General features: G+C 49.1%; 1 protein-coding gene across 2 annotated transcripts in view; it reads right to left on the bottom strand.

Moving 5' to 3' along the window:
- Nucleotides 1-17,333, bottom strand: part of BAG3 (BAG cochaperone 3) — a 35,572-nt gene extending 18,239 nt beyond the window's left edge. For both annotated transcript variants that reach the window (XM_077455470.1, XM_077455471.1), the window contains exon 1: nt 17,060-17,333. In XM_077455470.1, coding sequence (XP_077311596.1) covers nt 17,060-17,224 — 165 coding nt within the window. In that variant the 5' untranslated portion in view covers nt 17,225-17,333. The remainder of the gene's footprint in view (nt 1-17,059) is intronic.
- Nucleotides 17,334-17,609: the final 276 nt, after the last annotated feature.

Below are 17,609 nucleotides of genomic sequence, written 5' to 3'. Positions count from 1 at the left end.
CATACCCCTTGAAATTTTCCACATTTTGTCAGGTTACAACCAGAAACATAAATGTATTTTATTGGGATTTTATGTGATAGACAGTGGCGGCCCGTCCATTAGGGGCGCCCCGGGTGCTGTCCCCTCTATCCTAGCCACCCCCTATATGAATAATGGATAGATTCATGCCTACCATGAATCTATGAATGGCCGCCGCGGCCACCCCTAATTCAGAAGTCCGGCCCCTTTCGGGATGCAAGGCGGCGTCTGACTTACAGCAGCGTTTTTTGTTTTTTTTAACACCTGATTAGAGCCATAGATTCTAATAGGCTTCAATATAGGATGGCTTGTGGCGCAGAGCATTGTGCCCACCCCAAGTGTTACAACAGCAAGTTAATATTTGCTGTTGTAACAGTGATCCGCAATCCGGCCAATCAGAAGAGGGTGTGAGACCCCTTTTCTCATTGGTCGAAAAGAGAAGACTCCCAAATGGCAACGAGAAGGAGGGAGGAAAAGAAAGCCACCACTGTGGAGACCAAGGGAACAGGAGGCCGCCGCAGATTATGGGAAGCCGCAATGGGGTAAGTGAGACCAACCGTCCCATCGACCAACCAACGGGGGGTGTCAGTGTCATACTGTTTGCCCCCCCCCCACAAAAAAAATTCCACCGACCACCACTGGTGATAGACCAACACAAAGTGGCACATAATTGTGAAGTGGAAGGAAAATAATAAATGGCTTTCAACATTTTTTACAAATAAATATGTGAAAAGTGTGGCGTACATTTGTATTCAGCCCCCTTTACTCTTATACCTCTAACTAACATTGAGTGCAACCAATTGCCTTCAGAAGTCACCTGGTTAGTAAATAGAGTCCACCTGTGTGCAATTTAAACTTAGTAAAAAATAACAGGTGTTCTGTGAAGCCCTCAGAGGTTTGTTACAGAACCTTAGTGAACAAAAAGCATCATGAAGGCCAAGGAACACACCAGACGGGTCAGAGATATAGTTGTGGAGAAGTTTAAAGCAGGGTTAGGTTATACAAAAATCCCAAGCTTTGAACATCTCACAGAGCACTGTTCAATCCATCATCCAAAAATGAAAGAGTATGGCACAACTGCAGACCTACCAAGACATGGCCGTCCACTTAAACTGACAGGCCGGGCAAGGAGAGCATTCATCAGAGAAGCAGCCAAGAGGCCCATGGCAATTCTGGAGGAGCTGCAGAGATCCACAGCTCAGGTGGGAGAATCTGTCCACAGGACAACTATTAGTCGTGCACTCTACAAATCTGGCCCTTATGGAAGAATGGTGAGAAAAAAGCCATTGTTGAAACCAAAGCCATAAGAAGTCCCGTTTTCAGCTTGCAAGAACCCATGTGGGGGACACAGAAAACATTTGGAAGAAGGTGCTCTGCTCAGATGAGACCTAAATTTAACTTTTTGGCCTAAAAGTAAAACTCTATGTGTGGTGGAAAACTAACACTGCACATCACCCTGAACACACCATCCCCACCGTGAAACATAGTGGTGGAAGCATCATGTTGTGGGGATGCTTTTCATCGGCAGGGACAGGAAAGCTGGTCAGAGTTGATGGGAAGATGGATGGAGCCAAATACAGAGCAATCTTAGAAGAAAACCTGTTAGAGTCTGCAAAAGACTCAAGACTGGGGCGGAGGTTCACCTTTCCAGCAGGACAGCGACCCTAAACATACAGCCAGAGCTACAATGGAATGGTTTAGATCAGGTATATGCAATTAGCAGACCTCCAGTTGCAGAACTACAATTCCCATGAGGCATAGCAAGATTCTGACAGCCACAAGCATGACACCCAGAGGCAGAGGCATTATGGGACTTGTAGTTTTGCAACAGCTGAAGGTCCACTAATTGCATAACCCTGTTTAAGATCAAAAGCATATTCATGCGTTAGAATGGCCCAGTCAAAGTCCAGACCTGAGCCCAGGTTCCCACTGACAGCAGGATTGAAATCGTGCGAGTTCAGCTGAATCAGTCCGATTTCAGGAGACATCGGTGTGGGTTCCTGCACAGATGTCTATACAAATCGCACCTGAAGTAGCCAAAGGTAGTACTACTTTTGGGAATTGGTGGGGCTGCGCAAATGTGGCATTGCACTGATTCAGACGGTGCCATTGCCAGCAATAGCCACCGATTTGGCATGCGATTTAAAATGTCAAATCACATGCCCAATCGCTTCAATCTCAACCATCGCTAAATCCAACTGAGAATCTGTGACAAAACTTGAAAATTGCTATTCACAGAAGCTCTCCATACAACCTGACAGAGCTTGAGCTAGTTTGCAAAATGAAAATATCACTCTCTAGATGTATAAAGCTGGTAGAGACATCCCCAAAAAGACTTGCAGCTGTAATTGCAGTGAAAGGTGGAGCTACAAAATATTGACCGAATACAAATGCACTCCACGCTTTTCACATATTTATTTGTAAAAAAAATGTGAAAAACATTTATTATTTTCCTTACACTTCACAATTATGTGCCACTTTGTGTTGGTCTATCACATAAAATCAGAATAAAATACATTGTACGTTTTTGGTTGTAACATGACAAAATGTGGAAAATTTCAAGGGGTATGAATACTTTCTCAAGGCACAGTACACTCAGAGTCCTGTGCCTTGAACACGGAATGTCTCAGGGCATGATAGCACCACTCAGGGCAGCGTACCACCACCACACATTTCAGCCGGTTGTTGATTATAACCTTATTACCTGTGCATCCTCCTAGGCACCAGAATACGCCTGGTTTTTACTCTATACAAGCAAAAGCGCCCGTGTGTACGAGCCCTAATACAGCCATTGTCTGTGCCGCATTCCAGTCAGCCCCATGGGCAGAAAAGAGTCTATGCCACCTACTCTCATGCCTTTTAATTAAAAGATCTTATTATGATCAATGACTTCTTCACTAGATATGCAGGAGCTTGCATGGCTAACTTGGCTTCAATACCTAGTGAGTCACTGACCTGGAACTATGCAAGGCAGGCTTTCAGACTGGCGCTGTGTTTGTTCCAGGATTGTGACTCACTAGCTTGTGAACCATGGATGTGTTTAAAGGGGTTGTAAACTTTTGCCGATTTTCACCTTAATGCATTCTATGCAAAAAATATTTTTTAATGCAGCAACGCCCCCCGAGCCCCCCCTTATACTTTCATGAGCCCCGAAATTTGTCCGATAGGAACGAGCACACCAGCTCTGGCCGGTGTCTCGTGTCCTGATTGGATAGATTGATAGCAGCGCAGTCATTGGCTCCCGCTGCTGTCAATCAAATCTAATGACGCAGGCACCGGGGGGGGGGGGGGGGCCGAGTCATACATTCGGCAGCTATGGATGCCGAATGCTGGACTGGGGAGCTCACCTGCAAGGTAACCACCATGGGAGAGCGCTTCTCCTAAGGGGTTATCTGCTGTGGGTGAGGAGCCGCGAGAGCTGCCGTGTGACCCCAGAAGACGACGTTCGGGGCCACTCTTTGCAAAACGAGCTGCACAGTGGAAGTAAGTATGATAAAAAAAAAAAAAACCCCTTAGGCCTCATACACACGGACATTTTAACAGCGGATTTTTTTTAGGTTTTTTTTGCTGCTTAAGAACGCCACTCCATGTTATTCAATAGGCTCATACACACCATGGCGTTTTTGAGCTGTAACAGGTATGGTTGTTTTTAAGCTCCCAAAAAAACCAAGGACCAGCGCGTTCTGAGGCTCCGGCACTAGAGCTGTTTTGACACCAACGCTGAAAAAAAGCTCAAAAACACGCATTAGCAACATATCAAAGTTTTTTAGCATCAGTGTTTTTTCTCTCTCTTCATCCAAAATGGCCCCGTCACATGATATTCAATGTTGTTTATTCATTTTCCTTGGCATTGTGGGTAATTTGGGAGTGGAAAATAGCAGAGGGATTTTTTTTTAAAAAGAATGTGCCTTAGCGTTAATGCTTACAAACGACGTTAAACGCGAATTGACGCCAAATCATAACGCTAATAAAATTGTGTTTTTAGCGCTGCTTTTTTCCAGGCGTTGTTACTAGCTTTACAGCCCATTTTTTAAAACGTCCGTGTGTATGAGGCCTTACAATCACTTTAGGCCTCATGCACACTGGACGTTTTTACAGCATCTCTTTTTGGCTGTAGACGTTTTTTCTGCAGCCATCATGTTATCCTATGTGTCCATGCACACATAGGCTGTTATCAGCCGTTTTGGGCAGTGGCGTTTATGAGCAGTAAAAAAACCCCAAAACTAGTGGGTTCTGAGAGATGTTTTTCAGCTGTAAAAATGCTCTAACGCTGATAAACGTCGTTAAATGCTCAAAAATGTTACTCACCAGTGTTTAATGCTTTTGATCCATTGAAAAAAAATGCTAACGCAGAAAAACGCTAAAAAGATGCGATTGCAAAAACTTTAAAACATGTTGAAAAACTCACTGCAAAGCTGCCATTTTTATAACGTTATTAGGCCTCATGCACACCGGACGTTAAAATAACATTATAAAAACGGCAGTAGCTTTTACAAATTTTTTACCGTTTTTGCAATAGCGTTTTTTAGCATTTATTAGCATTTTTTTCAATGGATCAAAAATGTTAAAAAACGTTGGTGAGCTGTGCTTTTGAGAGTTTATTAGTGTTTTTTGACGTTAGAGCATTTTTACAGCTGAAAAATTCCTCTCAGAACCCACTAGTTTTGGGGGTTTTTTTAAAGCCAAAAAACTCCCCACCCACACCCAAAAACTGCTGATAACAGCCTATGTGTGCATGGACACATAGGATAACATGATGGGGAGTTTATTGACTGTAGAAAAGAAACATCTGAAACCAAAAACAGCTGCTGTAAAAATGTCCAAAAAATGTCCAGTGTGCACGAGGCCTAAAAGTTCTGGAGCCTGTGTTTCGTCAGAGTAGGCGACCCGTCAGAATGTGTAATAGAAGTGATGTTTCGTCGCCGCCATCTTGCTACACCCTGCACTCCTCCATAGTAAAGATACACTGAGAAGGGGAAAGCAGATATCTGGTACACATACCAGAGTTTTGCATTTCACACTTATTTTTAACAGTAAAGTGAGTTTATATAGTGAAATACAGTACTTAGAACTTTGTCTGCTTGGTAAGATGTTGAATTTTAAAAGCAGCGGCAACCCTGCTCACCTCACAGGTTTGCTAATCTGACAGAAGTTCGCTGCTTTAAAAATTCAAAATCTAAACATTCATACAGAGTTCTAAGAGCTGTATTTCAGTATATAAACTCACTTTACTGTTAAAGGTAAGTGTAAAATGCAAAACTCCGGTGAGTGTAACAAGAATTCCGCTTTCCCCCTTCTCAGTGTATCCTTACTGTGGAGAAGTGCGGGGTGTAGCAAGATGGCGGCAACGGAACGTCACTTCTGTTACACATTCTGACGGTCGCCTAATCTGACGAAACACCTGCACCTTAATGCCGCGTACACACGTTCAAACAAGCGGGTGGAAAAGTCCGGCAAACTCAAGTCCGCCGGACAATCCCCCCGTGTGTAGCCTCCGGCATACTTTTTTGACCCAAAAGTACGGCGGACTTAGAATGCCGTGTTACACTCCAATCTTCCCGCCAGACTCGCATTTCGGCGGACAATCCGGCCGTGTGTGTGTGCCAGTCCGCCGTACTTTTGAAATGAGCGGACTTTTCCCGCCCGGAGAAAAGTCCGCTCATTTTGAGCGCGTCTCCAGGTAGGCGGGCCCGTGAAGGAGACGCCGCCGGCCCCGCCACCTGGTATGGACTTAAAGGGGAACCCCAACGCCAAAAAAAAAAAAATCGGCGTGGGGGTCCCCCCAAAGTCCACATCAGACCCTTGTCCGAGCACGCTACCCGGCCGGCCAGGAAAGGAGGGGCGAGCGAGCACCCCCCCCCCCCCGAGCAGTACCAGGCCGCGTGCCCTCAACATGGGGGGTGCCTTGGGGAAGGGGGGGGGCCGTGCGGCCCCCCCACCCCAAAGCACCTTGTCCCCATGTTGATGAGGACAAGGGCCTCTTTCCGACAACCCTGGCCATTGGTTGTCAGGGTCTGCGGGCGGAGGGCTTATCGGAATCCGGGAGCCCCCTTTAATAAGGGGGCCCCCGGATACCGGCCCCCCACCCTATGTGAATGAGTATGGGGTACAATGTACCCCTACCCATTCACCTGTAAAATAAAAGTACAAAAAAAACACAACACACGAGATAAAATAGTTTATTGCACAGCTCCGGGGGTCTTCCGTCTTCGGGGGTCTTCTCACCGGACTCCTCCGCTATCTTCTTGTAGCTCTTTTGCTAGCGGAGGAGTCCGGCTTTCTTCCTCGCCCGCCGGCCTCTTCTCCCGACTTCGGGGGTCTTGTCCCCCTCTTTGGTTCTTCTGCCGGGCCACTGCGCCTTCTTCTATCTCTTTTACAGGCGGTGGCCCGGTCTTCTGTCGCCGCCGCCGCCACAGCCTTCCGTTCTTCTTCTTCAGATGTTGCCTCGCCGAGTCCTCCGCTCACAATGACAGGGACCGGGCACGCGACGACTTATATAGGGACAAGGGGCGGGGTCTTCGGTGGATGTCACATGGGTTCATGTCACATGGCGACAGTCCCAGCATCCTCCGGGACTGTGACATCGTAAGGGGGCGGGGTCACCATGTGACATGAACCCATGTGACATCCACCGCCCCTTGTCCCTATATAAGTCGCCGCGTGCCCGGTCCCTGTCATTGTGAGCGGAGGACTCGGTGAGGCAACATCTGAAGAAGAAGAAGAAGAGAAGAACGGAAGGCGGCGGCGACAGAAGACCGGGCCACCGCCTGTAAAAGAGCTAGAAGAAGGCACGGTGGCCCGGCAGAAGAACCGAAGAGGGGGACAAGACCCCCGAAGTCGGAAGAAGAGGCCGGTGGCGAGGAAGAATGCCGGGCTCCTCCGCTAGCAAAAGAGCTATAAGAAGATAGCGGAGGAGTCCGGCGAGAAGACCCCCGAAGATGGAAGACCCCCGGAGCTTTTATCTCATGTGTTGTGTTTTTTTGTACTTTTATTTTACAGGTGAATGGGTAGGGGTACATTGTACCCCATACTCATTCACATAGGGTGGGGGGCTGGTATCCAGGGGGCCCCCTTATTAAAGGGGGCTCCCGGATTCCGATAAGCCCCCCGCCCGCAGACCCCGACAACCAACGGCCAGGGTTGTCGGGAAGAGGCCCTTGTCCTCATCAACATGGGGACAAGGTGCTTTGGGGTGGGGGGGCCTGGTACGGCTCGGTGGGGGCGCTCGCTCGCCCCTCCTTTACTGGCCGGCCGGGTAGCGTGCTTGGACAAGGGTCTGTTGTGGACTTTGGGGGGACCCCCACGCCGATTTTTGTCGGCGTTGGGGTTCCCCTTTAAGTCCATACCAGGCGGCGGGGCCAGCGACGTCTCCTTCGCGGGCCCCGCCTACCTGGAGACGCGCTCGAAATGAGCGGACTTTCCTCCGGATAGTACGGCGGACTTATTACGCCGTATTAGTCCGCTGAAAAAGTGCCGTGTGTGGGCAAGTAGCCCGTTCGGAAAGTCCGACGGACAGTCTGGCGGGAAGTCCGCCAGACTAAGTATGCTGGACAGACGGCTACGTGTGTAAGCGGCTTTAGGCTGCATTCACACTTGAGCGTTTACAGCTCATAAAACGCTCATCTCAAAAGTTCCAAAATGCCCAACAAGCAAAATCCCATTCATTTAAAAATACCTGTTCACAGCTAAGCGTTCTGACACCTGAAGCTCCAAAAAAGTACACGAGCTTCTTTTTAGGCAGATTACAGGTGTTTTTTTATTTTATTTTTTATTTTGTGGTATGCAACATACAATGAAAAGGTAATTTCACAGAATATGTGATACAAACAGTTAGGCCCCTTTCACACTGAGGCGCTTTGCAGGCGCTAGAGTGCTAAAAATAGCGCCTGCAAAGCACCCTCAAACAGCCGCTGCTGTCTCTCCAGTGTGAAAGTCCGAGAGCTTTCACACTGGAGCAGTGCGCTTGCAGGGCGCTGAAAAATGTCCTGCAAGCCGCATCTTTGGAGCGCTGTAGGAACGGTGTATTTACCGCTCCTAAAGCGCCCCTTCCTATTGAGAACAATGGGGCAGCGCTCCAAACGCGCCTGCAAAGCGCCGCTACAGCGGCGCTTTGCGGGCGGTTTTAACCCTTTTTCGGCTGCTAGCGGGGGTTAAAACGGCCCCGCTAGTGACTGAAAAGCACCGCTAAAACAACGGTAAAGCGCTACTAAATATAGCGCAGCTTTACCGCCCAGCGCCTCAGTGTGAAAGTAGCCTTACATACATATGATCACTTATTAGTGGTATCTGAACTAATGGTGAGTATTCTGAGGATAATAACACAAGTACAACTCTGTAAATATGCAAGGTACCCAGATACCTAGGAGGTGTAAGATTAAGGCTTCATCTGATTACAGGCGTTTTACATGGTTACTTGGTAACCTTTCGACAACAAAGGGCCTGTACAAAAACGCTGAAAAAACTCTGCAAAAACACCCTAAAAACGCCTGGAAACGATACGCTCAGGTGTGAATGCAGCCTTAAGGTGGTTGCAAACCATAAAAAAAAAAAATAAAAAAAAAAATAAAAAACCTGCAAGTCAAAGGCAGAATGAGCTAGTATGCACAGTATGCTAGCTCATTATGAATTACTTACCTGAGATCGAAGCCCTCGCAGCGGTCCTCATTCCCCGCTCCGGCGGCTGACATCACTCCCAGGGGATACTTCCGGATATTGCGGCTCCGGCACTGTGATTGGCCCGAGCCACAATGATGTCTCTCCCGCGCATGCACACGGAATCTGCCGGTAATGACACAGTCTAACTGAAGCAATAGCACCTATGTGCCATTGCTTCAGTTTGCTTAAAGCGGAATTCTGCTTAAAAAAAATAATAAAACAAAAGTCAGCAGCTACAAATACTGCAGCTGCTGACTTTTAATAATCGGACCGTTACCTGTCCCAGGGTCCAGCAATGTGGGGGAACGAAGCCCTGCTCATCTCCCCCTCCTCGCTGCAGAGCCGGTGTTCTGGCAGATAGTGTCCTGCCATCATATAGTGTCCGCCCCCTACTGCCCAGTACGGAGCAGACGAAGCCTCGGAAAATCTCCGAAGAAGAACGGGGCCTGCGCCGTGAGTGGAGGTGGTAGCTCCACCATCAAAGCGGACATAGGGTTGGGAAAATTAGAGGGCCCCTCGTGGGCGCACTTCGCTCGCCACGCTTCGGGCTCGGCCTCGCTGCGCTTGGCTCTTTAATATTCCAACTCTATGTCCACTTGGATGGTGGGGATAGAACCTGAACTCAAAGCACAGGCAATGTTCATCTTCGGGTATTTTCGCAATCTGTGTGCTGTGTACTGCGCATGCGCAGTACACAGCGAATGCTATCCAACGGGGGACTCTATATGATAGGACACCGGCATTGTAACTGTGGGCGCCGGACTGTGGTTTTACAGCCAGGCAATCACTGCGCATGTACGAGCTGGGCCGTGACTGGCCGGGCAATCATCTGGGACCTGTGACGTGTCCCAGATGATTGCCAAGAGGGAGGGGGGAGAGGTGCGCCGCGGGTGTGCCGGAAGGAAGTGGGAGCTGGATCCCTCTAAAAAGAGGGTATCTGCTCCCCCCCCCAAAAAAATGACATGCCAAAATGTGGCATGTGAGGGGGTCACCTTCCCTTAAAGCGGAAGTTAAATTTTTGGGTGGAACTCTGCTTTAAGTGCCCATTTGCCGATGACGTCGGCACATGCAAATACCTGGATATCTCCTAAACTGTGCAGGGTTAGGAGATATCCAGTGTAGCTACAGGTAAGCCTAATTATAGGCTTGCATGTAGTAAAAAGTGGTTGTAAAGGGTTTACAATCACTTTAAAAACCAAGCCAGCAAATGGTGGCCCCCATACAGTTCCATTCTCAGTGGTCCTGTTTCAGGGTTCTATCTCACATTGGGGTGTCCTAATGTTCTGCATGGTTAGTATAGTGTGAATGCTGGGAGAAATCTCAGAGTGTTCCAGATCGTGGCTTACCCCGAAATACGCAACAGCTGAACGGCTGACAAGTGACAGGAGAGCAGAGACAGCTGGGATTCTCCTAGGGAAGGTCACAATCAGGAAGAACTTGTCACCCTGCAGTCATGACACCCCGGTGTCACCGCTTTATAGAAAACTATTCTTGGGTTTGGTAGAGCCAGGAGATGCAGGGTGCGCCCGTACAATGTATACAAGCTGCGGAGCATGATGGGACTCGCCAATGTTCTGCTTTATGTCTGAGACCAGGGGCCGCTCACATAATATTCTACAGAAAGGTTCAACCTGCTGCTGCGATATAAATAGCGGAACATTCCGATGATCTGGAATGCGGCTGAAGAGGAGACACCAGCAGTACAGGCCTTCGACGTCCACACTTCATAATCTGTACAATTCACTACTTTAGAACGACATGAAAATCTGACACTCTCTTCAATGCAGGTTCATAGGGCTGACCATACAATATATAATCTGATTGTAATCTCTTTTCGATCTACCGTCAACTATGTAGTACAATGCCCTGCCTGATTTGATACCAATTTAAATTATTGTTTAGGTTTGTCTTCATATTACATCGCTTTGGTAAAGCTAAAGGATGGCCAGCTTTAGCCCCTGTACACACGGTCGGAGATTTCGACAACCAAATCCGTCGGATTTTGTCTGTCGGATTTTGTCCGTCGGATCTTGTCCGAAACTGTTGCATACACGCAGTCGGACTAAGTTGTCGAAAAATCCGATCATTCAGAACGTGATGACGTAATTTCGTTACGATGGGACTACATTCAGGCTAGTAGCCAATAGCTTTGATGTAGGAATTTGATCTGAGCATGCGAGGCACTTGGTCCGATCAAAATTCTCTACACATGATCGGATTAGGTCCGTCCGGCCCAGTTGGTCGGGAAATATTTCCAACATGTTGGAAAATTGGGTCCGACAGATATTCGGACGGAATCAGTCCGATGCATACCACACACAGTCGGATTATCCGACAACACGGTCCGATAGGACACATTCCGACGGATTCTCCGACCGTGTGTACAAGGGCTTAGTCTTCATCTCAGTGTGGGGGGCCATGGTGAGGAAAAGACATGGTGCAACCTATCCCTCAACAGCTCACCTCACCCATATCAATAAGCCCTGTCTACCCAAACTTAACCCCTAAAATTAAAGTCTATCCAAACCCAAAAATGTTGCAGCTTAGATCGGCTATAGATGAATTTCAATTTGGTTAGTTCAGCAGGAACCAAGAGGCTAGCGCAAAGTGGCCTCACTAGGGTTGGCATCCAACCCCCCCCCCCCCCCCCCCCTCATTTGGCTCTCTCCAGTCTAGGCTGCCACAGGGCCCTGGGCAGGCTAGTTTTGGGCCAGCAGCGAAAGGTCACGGTGCGCACCCCAAACCGTTCCCTGTAAATGATGCGGTCGTTGCCGGCGCACTGATCTGTGGGCTGTTACAGATAGGGGTGACATTATCTCCATCGGATATGACTTTCTACTTGATGTCACCCCTTTAGCGGGTGCTGTTTGCACCCGCCATAGCGACACCACTGCTAGCGCGGCAAGGATTCCCCCATTAACACTGATTGTGTTGATGGAGAAATCAACTGATTTTCTTTCCTTTGTTGAATAAAAGAAGAATATATAATCTATGGCTTGCTTTACTGGTCCTCGGTGTGGTGGGTTCCAATAGCTCCATTGCATCTATAAAGGGAGCCATGGTTGTCATCCTAGGCTGCTCTCCTGATATGGACTACAAACATGTCCGTATCTATCCATCTCCATTACAAGCAATAGGTAGTTTACAGAAGATAGCTAGGAGGGAACTTCTTGTTCGGTGCAGCTCACAAGAAATGACAAGGACGCTGCATTTCTGCCAAGATCAACCAGCATGTTCTGTATTTGTTGAAAATGTTCTTAGCTTGAAATTTTGGAGCTTCTATCCAGGATTTGGTTTACAAACGATATCCTAATCCCTGGAATTACTGGCCTGAGACAAGCACGTAGGAGAGGGAGGGAGTGTCCGGGTGGCGAGGCTGGATTCAGGATGACACACCTAGAGCCAACACCTTTAATAACCAGCTTAGCGATGGCGGCTCCCATAGTTCTATCCTGACAGGTCTCTTTAATCTTCAGCCTGAGATCAGTTGGCCATACATTATACAATTTACAGTACAATTTTCCAAAACCATATAATAGTGAGGTCAAACCTAAACACTTTGCATACAAATTGAACCAGGCAGGCCCTTGCACTGCATAGTTGAAGGTAAACCTAAAGGAAATTGAACAGGAAAATTATATACTGTATGGCCAGCTTAAAGCAGAAGTACAGCCAAAGCTAGTTTGGCTGTACTTCTATGGATCACAGGAGTGCAGTTTGTTCTGCATTCTTGTGACCCATTTTTAGCAGACAGCGGGCTGAAGAGTGTTGTCGGCTGACATCACAGATCTGGTCCAGGCTTGGGCGCAACAATGAAGTTGGGATCCACTCACATGCCTGATGAAGGGGTCCTGCGCAGTTTTGAAACATTGCACTGTCTTTATTGTGATGTGATCCTGCTTCAATAAAAGCTGCTTGGACTCAACTTGATGATCTGTGGTGTGCTGGCAAATATCTTCATCATCACATGCCTAGACTGGCACGAGGCTCAGCAATCTGCTGAGCTGACCACTCCTGCCCCCTCCACAGCACAGCGCTCCAGTGAGCAAGGTGGGGGGGGGGGGGGGGGCAGAGCAGAAAGCTGAGCCCTGAGAACCGAGTGATCTGCGGTGTTTGATCACTCAGTTCTCAGTGTTATGAGTCAGCGGGGGACCGATGCGGCATCCACCTAGGTTAAAAGAAAAAAAAAAACATACTTCTTTTTTAAAGTACCCCATAAAATGTTATATCTACCTCACTGCTGCTAAAACCTTACAGTCTTGCTCTGATATCTGCCAGTGCTAACATCTCCCATTCCACCACAATACCCAATGACAGCAGTATATGGATAGAAGCTGCAATACAGAGCACCCCTAAAGACAGTATGACATCCCCTTCCTGATAGTAGACAATAACATCAGAGTATGGCTGTTAGCAGCTGTACCCAACACCCCATAGACAGTATGGCACCCCCTTCTTGATAGACAATGACGTCAGATTATGGCTAAAAGCTGCTGTACCCAACACCAACATAGACAGTATGGCACCCCCTTCCTGATAATAGACAATGACGTCAGATTATGGCTAGAAGCTGCTGTACCCAACACCAACATAGACAGTATGGCACCCCCTTCCTGATAATAGACAATGACTTCTGATTATGGCTAAAAGCTGCTGTATCCAAGACCAACATAGACAGCATGGCACCCCCTTCCTGATAATAGACAATGATGTCAGATTATGGCTAGAAGCTGCTGCACCCAACACCAACATAGACAGCATGGCACCCCCTTCCTGATAATAGACAATGATGTCAGATTATGGCTAGAAGCTGCTGCACCCAACACCAACATAGACAGCATGGCACCCCCTTCCTGATAATAGACAATGACGTCACATCATGGCTAAAAGCTGCTGTACCCAACACCAACATAGACCGTAGGGCATCCCCTTCCTGATAATAGACAATGACGTCACATTATGGCTAAAAGCTGCTGTACCCAACACCAACATAGACCGTAGGGCACCCCCTTCCTGATAATAGACAATGACGTCACATTATGGCTAAAAGCTGCTGTATCCAACACCCCCCATAGACAGTAGGGCACCCCCTTCCTGTCCATACACATTGACATCAGATTATGGCTGTTAACAGCTGTACCCAACACCTCCATAGACAGAATGGTGCCCCCTTCCTGATAATAGACAGTAACACCAGAGTATGGCTTTTAGCAGCTGTACCCAACACCCCCATAGCCAGTATGGCACCCCCATCCTGACGGTAGACAATGACAGCAGTGTATAGCTGGAAGTAGGGTGATGTAAGCTTCAAGCTCAGTTTGGCACAAACCAATGGGAAACTGTCACATGATGGCCCAATCAACCGCAGCCGTGGAATTCTTCACCCTGCAACTCCACGTAACAAAGGGGTGAGGATTCTGGTGACATCAATGACCTAATATGGCCTCATGACCATATCTGGGCAATGTCATTACCCAAATATGGTCATAATAGGTGATTGGATGCTAACCTGCTATTTATTTATTTCAGATACTCCTATAGCGCTGTCAATTTACACAGCGGTTTACTTATATATTATACATTCAGTCCCTACTGTCCAGGAGCTTACAATCTATGGTCCCTAACTCTCATTCATACATACACATACTAGGGCCAATTAATCTACCAGCATGTCTTTGCAGTGTGGGAGGAAATCGGAATACCCGGAGGAAACCCACGCAGGCACAGGGAGAACATGCAAACTCCAGGCAGGGAGTGTCGCCATTGGGATTAGAACTGACAACCCCAGTGCTGTTAGGGAAGAGGTGCTAACCACTGAGCCACTATGGAGCACCTTGCTATAGGCCGGTGACTTTAGTGCCTCTCTCATTAATTCATGAAAATCAGAGCTGGTGAGCGAGTGATTCCATCACCACTGGACAGCCCCTACCAGTTAACATTGTGAATAGATTGTAAGCTCTTATGAGCAGGGCCCTCCTAACTCTCCTGCATTGAACTGTTGATGCTATATAAATACAGTACTGAATAAGAACAAGTTAGCTACAATGTATCAATTATAAATACACACAAAGTATCTGCTACAATGTATTATTCATCATTAAACACAAAGTATCTGCTACCACTACAAATAATCTTTCAGCACAATGTAAATGTTCTCATAGCCCATATAGTATGTCTATTCCCGATCTAGAATCCGGGGGTCACAGGACAGTCTCTGCCAGTTGGTGACATGCCCGGCTATTTCACGGGAAGACAGGAAAAGAAATCACACTAGAGTCATTAACGCAAATAAAGTCACAGATCTCCATATATCTGGCCATAGACATTACAATATGATTGTACAACCTCTTTTAAATACCAGCCCAGCTAAACAGCCATTTAGCCATCAGACCCTAGCACAAAAAAATTGTCAGTGGTGGTCAAGGATATTGTACAATCAGATTGTAATGTGTATGACCATCTTTAGCCAATAGGGATTTGCTTGTATAATGCCAGCAGTGCCTAGGGCCCCTACATGACCGATGAGAGCAGTGACTAGAGCCCCTACATGCCCGATGCAAGCAGTGCCTAGGGCCCCTACATGACCGATGAGAGCAGTGACTAGAGCCCCTACATGCCCGATGCAAGCAGTGCCTAGGGCCCCTACATGACTGATGAGAGCAGTGCCTGGAGCCTCTGCATGACCGATGAGAGCAGTGCCTAGCGCCCCTACATGCCTGATGCAAGCAGTGCCTAGGGCCCCTACATGACTGATGAGAGCAGTGCCTGGGGCCTTTGCATGACTGATTAGAGCAGTGCCTAGGGCCCCTACATGCCCGATGCAAGCAGTGCCTAGGGCCCCTACATGACTGATGAGAGCAGTGCCTGGAGCCTCTGCATGACCAATGAGAGCAGTGCCTAGGGCCCCTACGTGCCCGATGCAAGCAGAGCCTATGGCCCCTACATGACCGATGAGAGCAGTGCCTGGGGCCTCTGCATGACCGATGAGAGCAGTGCCTAAGGCCCCTACATGCCAGATGAAAGCAGTGCCTAGGGCCCCTACATTCCTGATAAGAGCAGTGCCTAGGGCTCCTACATGCCTGATAAGAACAGTGCCTGGGGCCCCTACATGACCAATGAAAGCAGTGCCTGGGGCCCCTACATGCCCGATGAAAGCAGTACCTAGGGTCCCTGCATGCCTGATGAGAGCAGTGCCTAGGGCCCCTACATGCCTGATGAGGGCAGTGCCCAGGGCCCCTGCATGGCCGATGAGAGCAGCGCCTAGGGCCCCTACATGACCGATGAGAGCAGTGCCTAGGACCCCTACATGACTGATGAGAGCAGTGCCTAGGGCCCCTACATGACCGATGAGCGCAGTGCCTAAGGCCCCTGTGTGCCCAATAACAGTGCTGTCTGGAGTCCCTATACAATTAATGTAACAGTACAAGGGACCCCTGCTTATCTGATAACAGCAGTGCCTGGGGCCCCTACATGCCCGATGAGAGCAGTGCCTGGGGCCCTTACATGACTGATAAGAGCAGTGCCTGGGGCCCCTACATGACCGATGAGAGCAGTGCCCAAGGCCCCTACTTGACCAATGACAGTGCTGTCTGGAGCCCCTACATGACCGATGACAGTGCTGTCTAGGGCCCCTGCATGCCCGATGACAGTGCTGTCTGGGGCTCCTACATGCCCGATGACAGTGCTGTCTGGGGCCCCTACATGACCGATGACAGTGCTGTCTGGGGCCCCTACATGACCGATGACAGTGCTGTCTGGGGCCCCTACATGCCCGATGACAGTGCTGTCTGGGGCCCCTACATGACCGATGACAGTGCTGTCTAGGGCCCCTGCATGCCCGATGACAGTGCTGTCTGGGGCTCCTACATGCCCGATGACAGTGCTGTCTGGGGCCCCTACATGCCCGATGACAGTGCTGTCTGGGGCCCCTACATGACCGATGACAGTGCTGTCTGGGGCCCCTACATGACCGATGACAGTGCTGTCTGGGGCCCCTACATGACCGATGACAGTGCTGTCTGGGGCCCCTACATGACCGATGACAGTGCTGTCTGGGGCCCCTACATGCCCGATGACAGTGCTGTCTGGGGCACCTACATGCCCAATGACAGTGCTGTTTGGGGCCCCTGTACAATAAATGTAGCAGTACATGGGAAACCTGCTTATCTGATGAGAGCAGTGCCTGGGGCCCCTATGACAGTAGTGTCTGGGGCCCCTGGATGTTTACATTTATCAGTCGTTGGGCCCCCTGAATGGCTGGTGACAGTGCTGTCTGGGGCCCCTGGACATTTCAATGTAGGAGTGAGTGTCTGGGGCCCCTGGATGTTTTCTCTGATGGGTGTCTGGGGCCCCTGTCTGGTACGGATGGTGTCCCGGCAGGTCTCACCTTGTCCCGTATCCGGGGGTCGCTCCAGGTGGTCGTCCTGTTATTGTGATCCACAAAGAAGGGCCAGCCGGTGTTCGGGTCCACTTTGATCTCCCAGCCGGGTGGCAGCGGGTCTCCGGACAGGTGGGTCTTCATGGTGCTCCTGGTAAGAGGCTGATGTGCCATCCCGATCCCCGACACACTTTATCTACAGACTTCAGGTGACGCCAGACACCGACCTGGAAATGTCTGGAAGAACCGAGGACACCCGACACCGGGAGGGGGGAGAAGAGGGCGGGGACAGCGGGGACAATGGGCGGGGGCTCAAAAGAGTGGGCGGGGATACGAGAGAGTCAGTCTATGGAGGAGATCGCAGCTTGGGGCGGAGAACTCAAGGAATGGGTGGAGCCGAGGGCGGGGACTAAGAGAGTGGGCGACGATGTGGGCGGAGACCCGGAGTAGAGTGGCACTCAGGGCAGGGAGGCTGGCAGTATACAGGAGGAGGGGGAGGAGACAGAGGGTGCAAGTAACTGCTGGAAACTTCTGCAGAACTTGGCTGGACACAGCTTCA

The sequence above is a fragment of the Lithobates pipiens genome, unplaced genomic scaffold (assembly GCF_037356315.1).
Source record: "Lithobates pipiens isolate NorthernLeopardFrog02 unplaced genomic scaffold, aLitPip1_a1.2 Scaffold_25, whole genome shotgun sequence".
NCBI classification, from domain to species: Eukaryota; Metazoa; Chordata; class Amphibia; order Anura; family Ranidae; genus Lithobates; species Lithobates pipiens.
This window is presented reverse-complemented; position numbering and strand designations above follow the sequence as displayed.